Genomic DNA, 18,495 nt, shown 5'->3' on the forward strand with positions numbered 1-18,495 from the left:
ATGTAAATGAACATGTACTGCTGCTAAGTGTTATTGAAAACAAACAAGGCGCAAAAACTGGTAGATACTAGGGGGGAATTTTAAAGTTTGTTAATATCAGCCATCATATCTCAACCTCAGTTTTATTCTGTGAACAAAATTTGGGGCATTTTTGGCAGCTTTAAAAAAATAAATAATGCTGTAATTTAGCTTTGCAGATGTTGTTTTATGTTGCCAGAGCTGTGTAAATAACTTGCTCTTTCTATAGCTCTGGAAGCATGTATAAATGCTAATGTGTATTAATATTTAGACAGTACTCAGCAGGTCTGTTTGAGTTGGTGAATCTAGTTATCAATTATAAAGAAAACAGACATTCAACACATCCTGGCTTTCTGAAAAATCGCTTGAGTTGGCTCAGTGGTTACTAGAAATGGGGGAACAGTCATACAGAAAGTTGTTGATAGACCGTCACCATTTGTGCAAGGTTACTACAAAAACACACAGACATGGAGATAATCTTGTCTTCCCTTAAGTAGTCCCAACACTTAGGTTTAGTAGGTATGCTCAAATGAGTAGTCAAAATTTGTAACAGGATTGTGCAGGTGAAATCAAATGAAAATGGAAAGATATTGCCACTCAAGCACCTTTTTATCCATCTTGCACAAGTGTAAAAGATTGCTATCCTATCTGGCTTAGGTTTGAAAATAGGTTCGAGGCTTATTAAATGCTTTATTAAAACATCTTTATCTGTCATGGATCTTGTGCAAAATATTTTCTTGGTTGTGTCAGTATTCCTCTGTCCTGTAAGCAGGCAGGATTTAATGAAGTGAGTCTGGCTGCGAACTGGAAACTTAGAAATATGTCATGTCAGTTGTAGATCATTCACATGTTGTATGAGATTCTTAAAGTTTCAATCCTTATTTTGAAGGGCTCCCTACATTACCATTTTTTTTAAAATGCAGCTGCGTTTAAAAAATTGACTGCAGATGTCAGCTTTAAACATTTTTCGGCTATCTATTAAAATATTTGGAAGTTCTCTATACCTGAGTTTTCTGGATTTTGGAATGGATTTTCTTCCTTAAGTTGCCCTTCCTCTCTCCAAGTACTATTAAAATGTTAATAGAAAGTTTGCTGGGCTTACAGGCCTAATGAAGAAAGAATTCCTGTAGCATCTTCTAAGCCAGCTACCCTGCCTCATCCATCAAAGAGTGCTCTGATCTGTGGTGTTCTAGCACCATGGTGTTCCCGATTCTCTTTGGTTAGCTTTTGGTTTGGTTTGGGGCTTTTTTGTTTGTTTTGTTGTTGTTGTTGTTGTTGTTGTTGTTGTTGTTGTTTGTTTGTTTTGGTTTGTTTGAAAATGCTTGGATGGGCGGAGAAATCTTGTAAGAATTTCTGAAGAAGGAAGTGAACTCCAAGGAAATGCCATTCCATGGTCACGCTCATAGATCACTGTTGTCACAGTGCCCTATGTGCAATCACACATAAGGTGAATGTTCTTTCAGATGGGGGAAATACAAAATTCATCTTTTATGTAGAAGTAATTCAGTAGCAGAGGAGAAACATCATTATGTGAAGGCTTATCTAGCAGCAGTCAGTCACATTTGTAGTAGCTACATCTTAAAATCAAGTATAATTACAGACAGGGAAGGAAAAGCACTAAATCTTAGAGTTGACATTTCCCTGCTGAAGGTTACTCTAATGGACTTTATGTGAATGTATAAGCATTTGAGTGGAAAGGCAATGAACTATTTGATATCTTGGTGATATGCTATGAAGAAATACAATACTTTCTTTGAGATAACTTTGCTCCTGTGCTCAGGAGCTTGGATTCTACCATATTTATTTCTAAACCCTTTACTGCTTTGACCACCTAATACTGAATTCTGCTTGCTGTTTTTAGTGTGTCACATCTATTGAAATAGTGAGCCAAATACTAGGCAAACTCAATTTCAATATTATTCCTAAAGCCAGTGAAATACTATCTAAATACTGAAAAGGGAAAGCCTTTTAAGCAAAGGTTATCAGGCTCAGGGATATTCTGTGATTCTGCAGGAAATAGAGGAGAAATACTTCCATTGCACTGTCAAGCAACTTAAAATTCCTAGGAGAATTCAGGTCAGTAAGCATATACTGATAAGTCAGCATGAAGTCAGAGTTGTGAGACAGTTTTCAGTTTATTAATGTAAGTGACACAGATCCACAGATCTGGATGAAAAAGACCTATTTGATAGGAAGAATGACAAAAAAATTCCTTACACCTCTGTACCTTCTTTGGATAAAGACACTTCTCCCAGCTGAAAAAAATTCCAGCTCAATTTAATAATAGGAGTCATGAAAAGTTACGTAAATGATGAAGGATCCTCATTAGTGGAGGGAAACAAGTTTTGTTTTAATATTTAGATGAAGCTTTCAAATCCACTGTTAAGATCCTAAATAAAGCAAGATACTAAAAAGAAAAAAAGATTTCTGCCACAGCAGGACCTTGGGATATGGCTAGACTGCCTTACAGCTCTAGCAGCAAGTAAAAACAGATTTAGTAACGAATGATACAAGATTTTTTTTAATCAATGTGTTCTAATACCTTTAAATACTGAAAGACCTTTATTGGCTTTTGACAAGAAGTCGGTACACATCTAGGAGAGGTTTTCAAATACAGCTAAGTACCCAGTTTTGCTTGAAAAATCATCATTTGCATAGTAGTTGCTGGGGAAATGTGTTTTGGTGTATTTTAATTTTACCTACATGTTTTCCAGCATATTGGAGACGGAAGAGAGAGGCTGTAGTTCTCAGATTTTGAACAGTGATAGATGAACTTCAAGAAATGCAGGGAATGGAAGAGCCAGGTATTTTTCTGAAGGAGGGGAGTAGCTTTGGGATTGGAGAACTACCAGCAGTGAAGATAGAAAATGCAGACAGAAGTGAAAGAGAAGGGAGGGTAAAAAATGACTTTGAGGGAGGAAGGGAAAGAGAAAGAATTCAAGAAGAGGAGAAATGTTTGATTGTACCTTACAGTAGGGCTGGAAGGGAGTTGGCAAGATGAAATTAACAGAGAAGTCAAAATCTAAGTTCTTCAGCTTAAAATAGTGAACATCCTTGAATTTTCAGGGGAATTGTCACAGAAATCAAGGGAATGATGTTCATAAGGCTTTCATATCTTTCGGGTGCAGATGATGTCAGAAACATCATGTATACAAGGCAATGCACCGGTTTATTTACGCACTCTCACTATGTGAAGGGGAGTACTGAAATGATTTTGGGAGGTTTCACAGTCAGCCTAGGAGCATGAGGGACTGAAAAAGGAAAGGCATGGTTTTCAGACACTAAGAAGAGGTGCTTAGCAAAGGATTTGCCATCTCTTTTGAGACCACAGAAGAAGGGCAGGAGGTAGGACCTCTTGCACTCTGGACGTTTGGAGCTTGTAGGAGTGCTGCGGCTGTGTGCAAGGAAAGTGGCCTGAGAGAGTACAGACATCTGGGTAGAACAAGGTTGCAGGCCCACTCCTTGGGGTGAGTTCAGTGGAGAAAAAGAAAACTAATTCAGAATAAAAATGATGGAGGGTTTTTTGTTTCTCTTAATCCTTCTCAGGTTCTCTCATTTCTGTTCTTGTTATTTGTTTTGTATTTCTCAGTTTTGTTTTGTGTGTGTTTGTTTGGTTTATTTTGTTACTGGGTTAGCCAGAACTTTTGGGACTCCTATCACATTAGGGATCCAGATCAGATGTTCTAGCCCTGTGGCAGTATTTGCTAATTAATTTACAACTGGTTAATTAAATACAAAACATAGTCTGGGCTTGATGTCCTTCACTGCTTAGACTGTGGTAAATGTCTTTCATACTTAAAGAAAGCTAATGCTTCTGAGAAATTGAGAGACTTGTTTTTACTCCTTAAATCTAAATAGGGATTCCTGTAACTCTTGTCTAAATATATAGGTTTGTACAGTGGTTTATTCACCCTTAGAAACCTCAAAGACGTGGGCTCTAGAGGTTTGTAAAAGGTAACTGAGCAAAGAAAATCTGCTTCTTAGTAGGCTTTCAATACAGTGCCTTGCAGCTTCACTGGAAAGTTTTTACGGATTTGCAAAATTAAAGTAATTGAAAACTACTGATCTGAATAACATGCATTCACTTAGGCTGGGTTACAGAGTACAAAATTAGGTATGCTATCTCCTGTGGAGAGAATAATGAATAAAGCATAAAAAGTGCCCTTTGCTGCAAGCTTCTCAGGAGGCAGAATGACCAAGAAGATCCAATTTCACAGGTAACACTTAAGAATCGAAGTCTAAGGTTGTAGTTTACTGTCCTAAAGCAATCACAGTAACCCTTTAATACTCATCATCAAGTGTGTTTCTACTCTGAAAAGTCATTTTATGAGCAGGAACCTCTTGCTCATGAGTATTCCCCAAAAGTTTCCTAAATCTTGGTAGAAGCTTGTGTTTCTTTTTGTTTCCTCTCTACATTTTTCTCAGTCCAGATGGCATGATCCTACCATGCCTTGCTCCTCAGTGATGGACTTGCCAGCTATTTCCATCACTTGTGTTTTGTCCTGTTTAAGTACTTGAGACGGTTGCAAGTCTGTTTTTTGAAACTCAGGTCACACTGTCACCTACAGAAGGAATTATGGCATTGTGATCCAGTTGAAGTGATTTTGAAGGGTCATTTTTACTGTTGCAGGAGGTGGCTGATAGCAGCACTTTAGAATTTCTCACAAGGAATGTTTTGACACCCTTGCTGCAAAACCAGCATTGACTTACTATTTGTTTACAACCTTCTTCTTATGGCATTTGGTCCCTAAATTCCCCACAAAGAGTCTGTCTTTGTTCACATTTTTATCAAGTTCTGATCCCAAGCTGAAGGAAGATGAGGGGGTGGAAGCGAAACATGTTCTATGCTGTGACATCTGGAATTGTTGGTTGGGCATATACTGCAGTTGATCTTGGCTATTATTCATATACTCTAAGCTCTCAATTACCCACGTTAATAGCAGGGTGGAGTAACTCAGATAAAGCAAACACCTGGATAATATAAACCACACATAATTTATGCTGTGAGAACAACTTTAGCATATCTGATTCTGAAAGAATAGTAAATATACTCTGCAGTGGAGCAGGGTTAGTTGTCTTTAAATAGTACCAGAGAGCAAGCTTGCTGTGAACAGGATATGCTCTGTGTTAAGTGCTCTGAAGCCAGGTGAAGTGGGGAAACACTAGAAACAGTAAATCCACAACCTTGAGACTCATGTATGGGTGAGTGAAGGTTGACAGAAACAGCCAAAAGCATCCATTTTGCTTTTGGGAAGAGATGGAAAGGGCATGGTTCTTATGCAGCTGGGTTTAAGAGATCACAGGCTTGAGTAGTGGCAAATTGAAATGCAGCAAATGGGGAAACTGTGGTTTAGCTAAGTCCTAGATGCAGAAGAGGTGCCTTTGGAAGAGTGGGTAGGATTTGCTGTTGATCACAGAGATTGGGAGCCAAGCAGAAATCTTTCCTATTTTATTTTTGCCAGCATCAGCAGTTGTGACTGAAGATAATAAAAGGAAGTATTGTTTTGTTGCTTATACTGTCATGTGCTTTGGAAAGTGCTGCTGCTTTTGCCTCCAAGGTTTTGTTTTGCTAGTCGGCTTTGTTGGTTGCTGTGGTAGCACACTAGAGCAGGGTAGTTATGACTATGGGTACAGTTCTGAGTCGGCTGTATTTCCAAACTATTACTGAACTTCTTGAGGGCACTCAATTGATTCTAGGGTTTTGGGTTTTTTTTTTTAGTTTTGTGGAAAATACTTGTAATTTGACCCATTATTTAGGAACAAATTTGCTAGCAGGCCCAAACACCTGCATACAACATAAATATACAATGTTAGTCTCTGAATATTTCATGTTTCTGAAAGTTTTAGTGCTGTTTTTGTTTTTAATATAGCAATAATGCTGCTGTGTGCCTATCAGAAGTTTGAGCATTTGAGCTCCCCCAGAGAGTTTAAAATTGAATGCACTGAAAAAAATTTTGTGAAAAGTCAAGAAAGCAGTTTTAAATCCTACCCAGCAAGTAATTCAGTTTAGTCTAAGACAATAAAGAGTGTCCTAGATTTTGTGCAAAGGGCAGTCAGCAGTATGATTAACCTAGACAATCGTGACTTGATTTGTCAGAAGCATTTAGTGAGGTTCTTGCACTTCACGGTCCTGACTACCACATGGGTATGTCTGAGACTGAAATAATTTTCATAGCTAATATGATTACACATCTAATAAAATTATTTTATTAATGTTGATTCTAAACCAACACAACCTTTGGGTTGGTCTCATCCAGTTCTGTTAGGGAGTGTCAAAAAGTCAAGTAATTTTGGTCATGGTTATTTCATAGTAAAAATAAAATCCAGTAGTTTAAATACACCCTATTTTATTTTCCTAAATAATTAAACCAACAGCCTATTGAAATTTGTAATAGTAGGAAAAAATAAGAATATGTATTTTGGTAGGTTGTTTTGATGATGAGTTGAGTTAAAAGTCTGTTCCACTCTTGAAGTATTAATTCTTAGTCCTATCCCTGCCCCTAATCCTACAGTGGTCATAACAGAACACTAACAAAAGCACATACTTCTTCAGTTTCATCATAGACTGAAGAAGGGGTACTTCCTTAACCATTTAGTGGATCAGGATTAGATAATGAGAGAACTGGATTTTATTCTGAGCTTTCTCAGAGTCATTGTAGGAAACTGGGAAGTGAGTCGTAACTCTTGTTTTCCCAAGCAGTAAATTATGAGAAGTTATTAGTTTTCAGTTCTTTTATTTATTTGAATAAATTTTAATTTCTTCTTGACTTTTTTTTTATTTTGCATAACTAATATATTCTCTAATGTGAGAAACTTGATGGTGTTTCACCATTATGTCTGTGCCCGAACTTAAGATATATGAAATTCCTCTCCCCAGCAATTTCAAACGGTTGTCAAGTGAAACTGAATACATGACAATTAACGGGACAACAATGAAAAATCTCGAAATTTTACAGAATCAGGTAAGAACAAATGCAATGTTGTTTTAATAAATGCTGAGATTTTCAGAGCTGTTTGACATACTGTGCCCAATGAAGTTAGTTAAGTTGGTTTGCATATCTCACCGAGAAGGTTTAAATTATTTTAAATAGGATCAAACTGAAGGAAGATTATGTTTTCAGAAGAATAAATGACAGTTAATCTGTGGTGACTTTTAGTATGTGAGTTAGGAACCTTATGGCACTTGACTAGCAAAGAACTTTCCTGAAGTTTGAGTTCTTGAGCAACTGCATACAAGTGATATGACTGCAGTAGGGTTTGTTTTTTCTTTTGTGCTACAGCACAGACCTTTAGGCACGGACTTAATATAACTTGTTTAATTTATTCCAGTCATTTTCTAAAAAGATTTTATGGCTAAAGGAAAAATATGCTTAAGTATCTTATGACTGGAGGTACTTTATGTAAGGCATTGTTGGTGAACAAGATCAGTAAATGAACATGCAGCTGCCATATCTTAAAGCCTAAACAGTATCATAGAATGGTTTGGGTTGGAAGGGACCTTAAAGATCATGTAGTTCCAACCACCTGCCATGGGCAGGGACACCTCCCACAAGACTTGCTCAAAGCCCCATCCAACCTGGCCTTGAACACTTCCAGGGAGGGGACGTCCACAGCCTCTCAGGGCAACCTGTTTCAGTGCCTCACCACCCTCACAGTGAAGAACTTCTTCCTTGCATCTAATCTAAATCTGCCGTCTTTCAGTTTAAAGCCATTACTTCTTGTCCTACCGCTACATGCCTGTGTAAAAAGTCCCTCTCCAGCTTTCTTGTAGGCCCCCCTTTAGGTACTGGGAGGCTGCTATAAGGTCTCCCTGGAGCCTTCTCTTCTCTTCTCCAGGCTGAACAACCCCAGCTCTCTCAGCCTGTCCTCATAGGAGAGGTGCTCCAGCCCCCTGATCATTTTCATGGTCCTCCTCTGGACTTGCTGAAACAGGTCCATGTGCTTCTTACACTGGGGCCCCCAGAGCTGAAGGCAGTACTGCAGGTGGAGTCTCACCAGAGCAGAGTTGAGGGGCAGAACCACCTCCCTCAACCTGCTGTTACACTTCGTTTGGTGCAGCTCAGGATACAGCTGGCTTTCTGGGCTGCACATGCACATTGCTGGGTCATGTTAAGCTTTTCGTCAACCAACAGCCCCAAGTCCTTCTCCTCAGGGCTGCTCTCAATCCACTGATTACCCTGCCTGTATTTATACTTGGGATTGCCCTGATGTGCAGGACCTTGCACTTGGCCTTGATGAACTTCGTGAGGTTCATACAGGCCCACCTCTCAAGCCTGTTAAGGTCCCTCTGGATTGCATCCCTTCCCTCCAGCGTGTCAACCACACCACACAGCTTGGTGTGGTCTGCAAACTTGCTGAGGGTGCACTCAATCCCACTGTCCAAGTCACCAACAAAGATGTTAAACAGAGCTGGTCCCAATACCCACCTCTGAGGGACATCACTTATCACCGATCTTCACTTGGACATCGAACTGTGGACCACAACTCTTTGAGTGTGACCATCCAGCCAATTCGTTATCCACCAAGTGGTCCATCCATCAAATCCTTGTCTCTCCAATTTAGAGACAAGGATGTCATGCAGGACAGCATCAAATGCTTTGCACAAGTCTAGGTAGATGATGTCCATTGCTCTTCCTTTATCCACCAACCCTGTAACCCCACTGTAAAAGGCCACCAGATTTATCAGGCATGATTTGCCCTTAGTGAAGCCCTGTTGGCTGTCAGCAGTCACCTTCTTACTTTCCACGTGCCTTAGCATAGTTTCTAGGAGGATCTGCTCCATGATCTTGCTGGACACAGAGGTGAGACTGACAGGCCTGTAGTTCCCCGAGTCTTCCTTTTTTCCCTTTTTAAAAATGGGGGGTTATGTTTCCCCTTCTCCAGTTAGTGGGAACTTTACTGGACTGCCATGACTTTTCAAATATGATGGATAGTGGCTTAGCCACTTCATCTTCCAGTTCCCTCAGGACCCGTGGATGTATCTCATCAGGTCCCATGGACTTGTGCACCTTCAGGTTCCTTAGATGGTCTCGAACCTGATCTTCTCCTACATGGTTGGTTCTTCATTCTCCCAGTACCTGCCTTGGCCTTCTGCGACTTGGGTGGTGTGGTGGAGCACTTGCCAGAGAAGACTGAGGGAAAAAAGTCACTGAGTACTTCAGCCTTCTCTATGTCCTGGGTAACCAGGTCTCCCATTTCCTTCCAGAGAGGGCCCATGTTTTCTCTAGTCTTCCTTTTATCACCGAAGTACCTATAGAAGCTTTTCTTCTTGCCCCTGATGTCTGTTGCCATATTTAATTCTATCAGGGCTTTAGGTTTCCTAACTGCATCTCTGGCTGCTTGGACAATGTCTCTGTATTCCTCCCAGGCTACCTGTCCTTGCTTCCACACTCTGTAGGCTTCCTTTTTGTGTTTGAGTTTGTCCAGGAGTTCCTTGTTCATCCACACAGGCCTCCTGGTGGTTTTGCCTGACTTCCTCTTTGTTGGGATGCACCACTCCTGAGCTTGGAGAGGTTAGCCTTGATTATTCACCAGCTTTCTTGGGCCCCTCTTCCCTCCAGGGCTGTATCCCATGGTATTCTACCAAGCAGATCCTGAAGAGGCCAAAGTCTGCTCTCCTGAAATCCAAGGCAGTGAGCTTGCTGTGTGCCCTCCTCGCTGGCTTAAGGATCTTGAACTCCACCATTTGATGGTCACTGCAGCCAAGGCTGCCTTTGAGCTTCACGTTCCCCACCAGCCCCTCCTTATTAGTGAGAACAAGGTCTAGCATAGCACCCCTCCTCACTGGCTTCTCTGTCACTTGGAGAAGGAAGTTGTCATGAACACATTGCAGGAACCTCCTGGATTTCTATGTCCTGCTGTGTTGTCCTTCCAACAGATATTGGGGTGCTTGAAGTCCCCCATGAGGACCAGGGCTTGTGACCATGAGGCTGCTCCTATCCCTTCTATACAGGGCCTCATCCAGTTGGTCTTCCTGGTCAGGTGGCCTGTAGCAGACCCCCACTATAATGTCACCTGTCCCTGCCCTTCCTTTAGTCCTGACCCATAGGCTCTCTGTTGGTTTTTCATCTGTCCCCAGGTGGAGCTCCATGCACTCCAGCTGGTCATTGACATAGAGATCCCTCCTTGTCTCCCTGCTTGCCCTTCCGAAAGAGCCTGTATCATTCCATTCCGACACTCCAGTCATAGAAGGCATCCCAGCACGTCTCCATGACACCAGTAAGATCATAGCCCTGCAGGCTTGTGCACATCTCTAACTTCTCTTGTTTATTCCCCATGCTAAGTGTGTTTGCATAGAGGCATTTAAGTTGGGCCCCCAATGAAGCTGACACTGGCTGGAGTGGTGGGAATTCCTTTGTGCTGCTTTTAAGCATCATAGTGTGGGGAAGATCCTTTCACTACATCACTGATTGTTCAGTTAAAAATAATTATGCTATTTTTATTATTTTAGACTGATATGAAAACAAAAGGAAGCCTACTGTGGGTCTTGGATCATACTAAAACTTCCTTTGGACGTCGAAGATTGAAGAAATGGGTAACGCAGCCCCTCATGAAATCCAGGTGAGATAGTTCTTTATCTTGGGCTAAATCTATGTTTTATAATTACCATGTTGAGCATGCCCAATGTATTTATTTTTCCTGAAAACCTGAGATCCATAGTAGAGTTTACATAGGAAATGATACGATAGAAGATGTGGATGTTATATGTAGGTTTGAAAGAGTTAAACCGCTCTGTTTGGGCACAGAACATCCGAGTGGTTCAGAGGATTAGGTTTGGAGCAAGTTAGAAATTCTTATGCAGAAATCAGATTAGATACCATTCTAATTCAGTATCCTTTTTCAGGCAACAGATGAGGATTACCTGCTGTTGGAGGATGTTTTATTCCTAAACTTGGCAATTAATGTTTGATGTCTTTCTTGTTTCACAAGTATTTACACCCTTAATGCATTTAATTTGTTCTAAAGTAGCTGTGGATGTTTCTGTTATCCCTGTACACAGTGTATTGCATATGAAAGTATTTCTTTTTATTAGTTCTGAAATGTGATAATTGTTTGGTCATTCTTGTATTTTGAGCTATGCTTTATTAATGCTTTAGGAATGCTTTATTTTAAAATACTATCATGCTTGTGCATACTTGTCTGTCTTGAAATGGACTCCCATCTTTTCTGATTTCTCTTTGCAGGCTTTATTGAAGTGTTGTACTTGAATATGTAGTAAATAACAGTATTGAGTGCATGGAATGTTTGTTGCCTGCATTTTAAGTCTTTGGATCTATTCCTTTGAATGTGTATTCCATGAGCATTGTCAATGTAGAGTTTACTCAGTTGTCACTTTGTTTACTTCAGCTATGGCATACAGAAAATCCTTTTGGTTTGGTTATCTAAAATAATTTTTCCCTCTGTTTTACCTTTGTAAATATATTAAACATTTTTATTTTTTTATTAATTTTTAATAGTTTTAAATAGTAAGGTATACCAATGTTTTAGCATCTTGCTGTTGTTGGTAATTTACAAATGTTTCTACAAACGCATTTTTCTTCCTTCATCAAATTTAATATATTAAAGTAATATATTACTGAAGCATCACTGCTTAATTTTCTTATTAGTCTTTTTGTAAGGATCTTTTCTCAGTAGTGTAAGAAAAGCACTTAGCTATTTTTTCCCTCCTATTTTGTTAGTTTAGCATATTAGAGACCCTTTTCAATTGTAGGAGCCATACTGGTTTAACTGTTTCACACTGCAGTTTCTGACATGGATTTAATAGGTTGACTTCAGTATGTCCTTTTTTTTTTTTTTTTTTTTGTTTTAATTCTTCTGATAATTTCCTTTATGTATCTTACCCACTTTAGAAAGGCTTTTGATGCAACCATCCTAAATAGTATTAGACTTTATGGAAGTTGATTATGTGCCTGGTGTTCACCTTAAAAGCATATACATAAAATTTCTGGGCCACTTTACAGGAATAAATTGAAATACATTAGTTCATTTCTTTTCCTGCCCTTGAGGCACCTTACTACCTTTTGGGAATTGTTTGTAAAGTTGTCAGAGGGGGGAGCCAGAGCACAGACCCTGGTCTGGTGTGGTGGCAGCACTGAGGATGGGGACCTGAAAAGGAGCACCTCTAGGCATTTTGCTCCCAACTGATCACATATGTGATGTAGCAGGTGAAATACCATTCAACAGTAAAATAGACAGGGTTCTTATCCGGACACAGAGAATAGAAAACTGCTTGCTTGGGGACTTCAGGCCTTTTTTCTTAACCAGTAAATTTAGTTTAGATTCTCCCTTGTCTCAGTGCAGAACCAGCTTTGCAAGTTTGCAGTTTGGGTTTCTTCTTTCTCCTCTGCTCTTTGGTACTTCTAGAGATTGATACTTCCCTTTTTCAGCCTTCTTTCTCAGTATGGAAAGAAGTTCCATGGTTGGAGATGACAGTACTCCTCAGTTGAAGCTAATAAAGCTATTTTGTTCTGTGTATTTCTCCCTTTCTGACTCTTAAGTTGTAATTTCAAATACTTAGTGAATCAGACATTTGGCAGTATTGTTTCCAGTAATGCACACAAATGTACTTAGAGAACATTCTGTAATTGTAATTCACCTGTGCCTCCTGGAGTGACATTTTCAGAGGAAGTAAGATTTCTGTACTGCATCTTTTCCAGTCAGTGGGTAGGTGCATTTTCCCTTGGTGTATCAAAAAGTGAGAGGGTGTAATTACTGCTTTATGCCTTATAGTTGAAAATCATTTGGGATGATGACTAAATTTCCAGGGGAGAAACCATACACTAGGTTGAGTAAAGGTAGAATGTGTACAGACAGCTCATTTGGGCAAACTTGAAGATATCCATTAGATTATCGGTGATGTAATACATTTAGAGACTTACAAGAAAAGGTTTTAAGCATTAGACATGTGTGATCACTTATTCACCTAGGTATACAAAGATGATGAGATAGGAATGTATGAGTCATTGAGGACTGATCTTTTTAGGAGGAAGCAGGAAAGTCATTGTTTTTTGTAGGTGTTACATCTTTGTGGATTATAGAAGCATTATGTCACCTTGCCTATCATGCCTTTGAAATGTAAGTTCCATCCAATGCCTTTCTCCCCTAACTTCTGGAAGGGGAGTGGAAAGAAAAGGAACTGGAAAGCTGAGTTGGTTGGAACATTTTTGACTGAATGAAATGTGCTGTTTCCTTGTCGGACAATGGAGTTTCAGCAGGAGAAGGAGTAGAGCTGTGTGTCATCGTAGTCGACAGCAAAAGGGCTAATGACTGGTCTCAGGTTACAGTGTTGTAACACAATGTGATCTTTATGTCTTCAGGTGTGTGCAGCATTTTAAAATCATTTCTTTCCTAATACAAAATTGATCTCAGAACCTCTGAAGTTGATGTGAAACAGTCATTGCTTTTTCAACAGCTACAGGAAGACAAGAAAGATAAGCTTAACACAGGCCTGGTTAAGCAAACCTGGATCTGGTTTGCATCTTTCTTTTGTTGTTGTTGTATATTATGGTTATGTTGTCCTATGGTGGTAGTATAAAAGAAACTGCAAGGAAGTTGTTGCCCTGCATGTGGACAATCTGAAGCTTCATCTCTGCAAAATGTGCCTTTCCTTGTCTTTCTGTTATATCCATGGTCACTCCCTCCCACCCTCATCTTTGCATCTCCCTTTCCTGTTCCCTGTTATGACTGGCTCCAAGCTATAGCAATGCTGCTTACCCAGTCCAGAGTCCAAACAGAACAGACAACTGTGGAACAAATACTGCATCCTTTTCCTCGTTGAGTATTAATTTGTGTCTGTGCCTTGCTCAGCTGCTCATTCTTGCACGATTTGTAGGGAATTTCTTTCCTTGAGATCAAACAAATACCTTCCTCGACCTTGTCAAGGTTGGCTGGAATTGAACAGAGTTCAAAACTGAAAAAGGCATATGAGTAGCACAATTATATGGAGATTTATTATTTCCATATTAGATCATGCTGTAAAGCTAATAACGCTGTGACTAGGTGCTTAAAGTAGAACTTGAGATAGATGATAGATGTATCGTACTGAGCAATTTATAGCCGCTGTAGGGGAATATGTGTAGAATTCCATTCCTGTGCAGAGAACTCTGTGGCCCGTAAGTATAGAAAGCATTGCATAAGAGAAATTATTTTTTCCCCCCCTAGTCTATTCCTGGAGAGGTAGAATATCCTTTAAATACCAGTGGGTGGACATCATGAAGTGTCATTTCTAGTGCTGTAGCCAGGGAGAAGGTAGAGACTTTGCTATCTAAGTGAAGGATAACCTGGAAAATGCTAGTGTTTGCCTTTGTTGCCAGAGTGCTTAGTTTATGAGTTAGAAGAGTATCTAGTGCAAAATTTTAAAAGCTTAGGTGTGGGGGGTGGATAACTGAAAGTGATAAAATGTTTGTTGTGTGTGTGACATGAACATATTACTTTGTACAATGCTCTTTCTCTCTTTGGGGTGATATATACTGTTTTTTGAGGGTATTTGTGGATCACTCTGTTTAAGCTACTTCAAACCACAAGTACCTAAACTGTATTTCTTTAATATTATCTTGACTCTCTTATTTTTTTAATATGTTATGTATGATGTGCAGAAGCTAATGTAATGAGGTTAATGATAAGATTATGGAGAGCAGAATGCCCTAAACATAGAGTTCAGAAGTCATGCAACTTCCAGCACGAAAAGCTTGCTCAAGGCTTTGGGGCGAATAGGCTTTGCCCTTGTCAGCCTGTGTTAAATAGGAAAAAAACCAACTCTCTCACCCACGCACACAACATCACGTCTATGTTTTGGGGAAACACATGTCAGTTCTGGTGTACTGCAAGCCACAGAATATGCTTAGTGTACTGGAGTAAATACAGAGCAAAAAATTAAAAGCTTCAAATGTAACATAGTGTGCCACAGGAAAAGAATGGTGATCAAAGGTTTCATTAACGTTTTGGGCCTCCGCCGTAACAGAGAACTTGCGACATAAAAGTGGGCAATGCTCACCCCACCTGGAGGCCCAAGGTCCATCTCCCTGCTTTCTGTGTGGACCCTGAGCTGGTGGCAAGGTGTAGCCAGAACAAAGCTCAGTGTTTTCTCCGTGCTCCCAGTGCGCTGCCCCAACCAGCACTCTGCTGGTATCTCTGGTGCCAGGGTGGTGGAAGAAGGCTGGAGACAGAGAATTCTCTCTTAATTTTTCCAGACCATTAGTATAAGCTCAGAAGCGTGGAATTAATTAGTTAAAAAGTATTCCAGACGTCATCAAATACATACTGACAAAGCCTCTTTTTGGGTGCTGCAAGGTGTATCAGCAAATCAAACACTTAAAGCCTTGTCAGGATGAGCTCACCTTTTTGGCCCCAGATTCAACCCAACCTGTTGATGTATTTCAGCTTTGCTAATGATGTCGTTCATGTTCTTGTCTCCAAGGCACACGGTTTGCCAGCAGTGAATATAGGACTTCAGTGGTTTATTTGTAGTCAATTTATACTCATCTGATCTTTGTGTAGTTAAAGCTGATGTTTAAATGTCAAGGAAGGAGAGAAATTGTATGTATTTAGAGAGCTGCCAAAAATATCTTAACCTTTGCTTTGCAGGCTAGAGAACCCACATTTTTAATTACCCCTCAAAAATAGGATTTCCGTTTTTTTCCTGTGATTGTAGTACCCTTTGTGCCCCATTTCTTCCAGTTCTGGATGAGAAGATGCTTTTACTGAGGCTCAGTTGAAGCCTTGTAGGATAGTATTAGCAGTTACTATTAGTCTGAATACACTTCTGTCTGCAGGAGCATAGAATGACTGTAGCTTTGGCAAATTCAGAACTGCAGACAGTTCCTTATCTACCACTAAAGAAGAGAAAGAGTGTAAACTGGTATTACTAATGCAACGTAACTTTTATTTGAAGGATATGTACTGAAGAACTGAGAAGAAGATCCCTTTATAGTGATGTTGGCAACAACATGTCTTTCCTAATATAAAAATAGCTTGTTCTAAATCCTCTCCTTTGAATGTACTGAGTGCTGTTTTATTTATACTTCTATACACAAAGTACAGTCCTAAAGGAACATCTTTCAGGTTTGACTTTATCCTTGTTCCCATAATTAAAGAGATCTGGGCAGTAAAACAAACTACCTAAAGGTCTTTAATGAAACCCATTTTCACAGTTAAACTGGTTACCATTTGATATCATCATCATCATCTAGAGCAGGATTAGAATCTTATTTTGCAGCAGTGACTTAGGAATAAAATCCATCTATCCTACAGCAGAATTTAATGGGCTAAATTTTCCTCCTAAGAATAAAGATTTTATAGCGTCAGTGCCAATATAAAATGCACAAACACGGGTTACAGCATATGCCTGAGATTGCAAAATTGTTGTAGTAAAGAAAAAGATTGCACCATCATCACATACATTCATTCATTTTTGCTAGCTATGTTTTGGTACCATTGAATGCTGTGTCTAACTCCTTATAAATGTAGTAATCAGGCATTCATTCATGTTGGCTAAAGTAGCTAACAGTTCCCTTTTTTGGCACAAATAGCTGAAATATATTGTGTGTGAACATAAACAAAAGTGTTTGATTACCATTTGCATATTTTATACATTCTTTTAACAGATGTGAAGACAAAGTTTATAGTACTTGTATATTGCTGTTAAGTATTTGAGATCCATTCAGGAATATTGTCTTCTCATGGCTGCATGTTTATTTGGGAGAACGTTGGACCTCTCTGGAGGGGTATGAGACATGAGGAGTTTTGAGAGTAAATTACCCTGTTTCTCCTGCACATGGGAAAACAAGTGAACAGATCCAGAAGTATGTTAAATTTTTTTAGGTTTCACTTAAATTTCACTGTAGTAAATATGATGAAATTACCCTTGTTTGTACTTTTTCATTGTGGCTAATGCATAAACTTACAGTGGTCAGAGCACAATTTAACAATTCAGAATTTATCCCATAAAGTTAGACAGATTCTAACTTAACCACTTAAGTAAAAAAGCCAGAGATAGACTGGCTTTTTTGTTTGCTTGTTCTTTAAAAAGACATATACAGTTTATTGATTGCATAGTGGTAATTCTACCACAGCTTTGGGTTTTGATGGCATTCATTGCTTGTTATGAAAGAGAGTGGTCTAAAGCAGAAACACGGCACTGTATAACATGGTCTTTAACTTGAACAACTTATAAAGTCTATGTTTGTAAATTGTGTTGTGAAGGAAGATCAAGAAAATCAAAATGTATAAGTAAGGCAAAATATAAAGCAACAGACATCAGAACAGCCTTCACCTTGTCCTGTGTTTGAAAGTAGCTAGTATCAGAGGAGAGTATAAGAACAGGGCAACTGGATGATGTTACCTCCCCAGAGCAGTCTCCCAGCTTCCACCAATTTGCAGTTCAGGGACTTTCTCAGGCACAGTTGATACCGACATGTATCTTGCATTTTCCCAATGTTTAAGTAATACATTTTCTTTCTTTGAAATGCTGTAGTTAAGCAGGAGGCTGCTAGGCTTTGATCTAGATAATATAGTTCATGGAGAGCAACATTTGTTGTTTCATACCCTTTATTATATTTTTTCAGGTGTTGAATTCTTGTGACTGGTAGTTTTACATATTGCTGTGGTCTCTAAACAGATTTAATAAAATTAATTTCAGTTTTATACATTCACTGTACTTGAGCTATGTCCTTACCATGATGAATGAACTCATACTTTGTGCATTTATCATAAGTTAAGAGATTAAGTTAAGAGCTTTCTGATAAATTTGTATTTATTTACCTTGTATAAAAATAAATCCTCGTATGACTGAAAATTTTCTGTGGTTCTTATATAGCAGTTCTATTATCAATTTCACTCTGCTTTAAATGTAGTGATATATCATCACATCTAAAAATGTTAGGTTTGCTTCACTGTACGAGAGATCAGCAGATCTGCTAGCACACTAGCAACCAGCAATCCTATTTAGATTGTTAAGATGTTCATATGTTAATTCAGTGCAGTGCGTTTGTATCTGCAGCCTTCTGCTTTGTTAAAATAATTTTTAGTTCAGGATTCAAATATTTTTGTATTTGCTAATTTTCTGTATTGTTCACATCTCTAGCAGCAGAATAATACAGGGTATTATCTCATGATTTAATTTCAAGTAGTTCTTTTAAAACACCAGAATAAAAAATTCTGCAGTTACATTTTGTTATGTTTAAATACATTGCAGAGTGATTTTAGTATTGTATTAATGATGCTATTATTAGATGGAGAGTTCAGCAGAAGTAAGCGTATTGCTTTTAGTCAACTGACTTATGTTACATTATTTCTCAGAAGATTATTTGGAAAATTGGATAGAGCTCAGATTGCTGACATGGTTTATACAGATGGGAAAGAATAGGCTAATATTGCACCTAAATAGAGAATGAAGCAGTAGCCAGTTTATAAAATGTGAGACAGTTTCTTAGCATAAGCTGTTGAGTTTCTTTGTATAATGTTAGATTCAAATCTTCTAGT

The 18,495-nt window shown here is 39.0% G+C and overlaps 1 protein-coding gene across 2 annotated transcripts in view; it reads left to right on the forward strand.

Moving 5' to 3' along the window:
* The window catches only part of MSH3 (mutS homolog 3), a 118,267-nt gene that overhangs the window by 43,185 nt on the left and 56,587 nt on the right, over positions 1-18,495 (forward strand). For both annotated transcript variants that reach the window (XM_075021416.1, XM_075021415.1), the window contains exons 11-12: positions 6,896-6,980; positions 10,469-10,578. In XM_075021416.1, coding sequence (XP_074877517.1) covers positions 6,896-6,980; positions 10,469-10,578 — 195 coding nt within the window. The remainder of the gene's footprint in view (positions 1-6,895; positions 6,981-10,468; positions 10,579-18,495) is intronic.

The sequence above is a fragment of the Buteo buteo genome, chromosome Z, assembly GCF_964188355.1.
Source record: "Buteo buteo chromosome Z, bButBut1.hap1.1, whole genome shotgun sequence".
Lineage (NCBI taxonomy): Eukaryota > Metazoa > Chordata > Aves > Accipitriformes > Accipitridae > Buteo > Buteo buteo.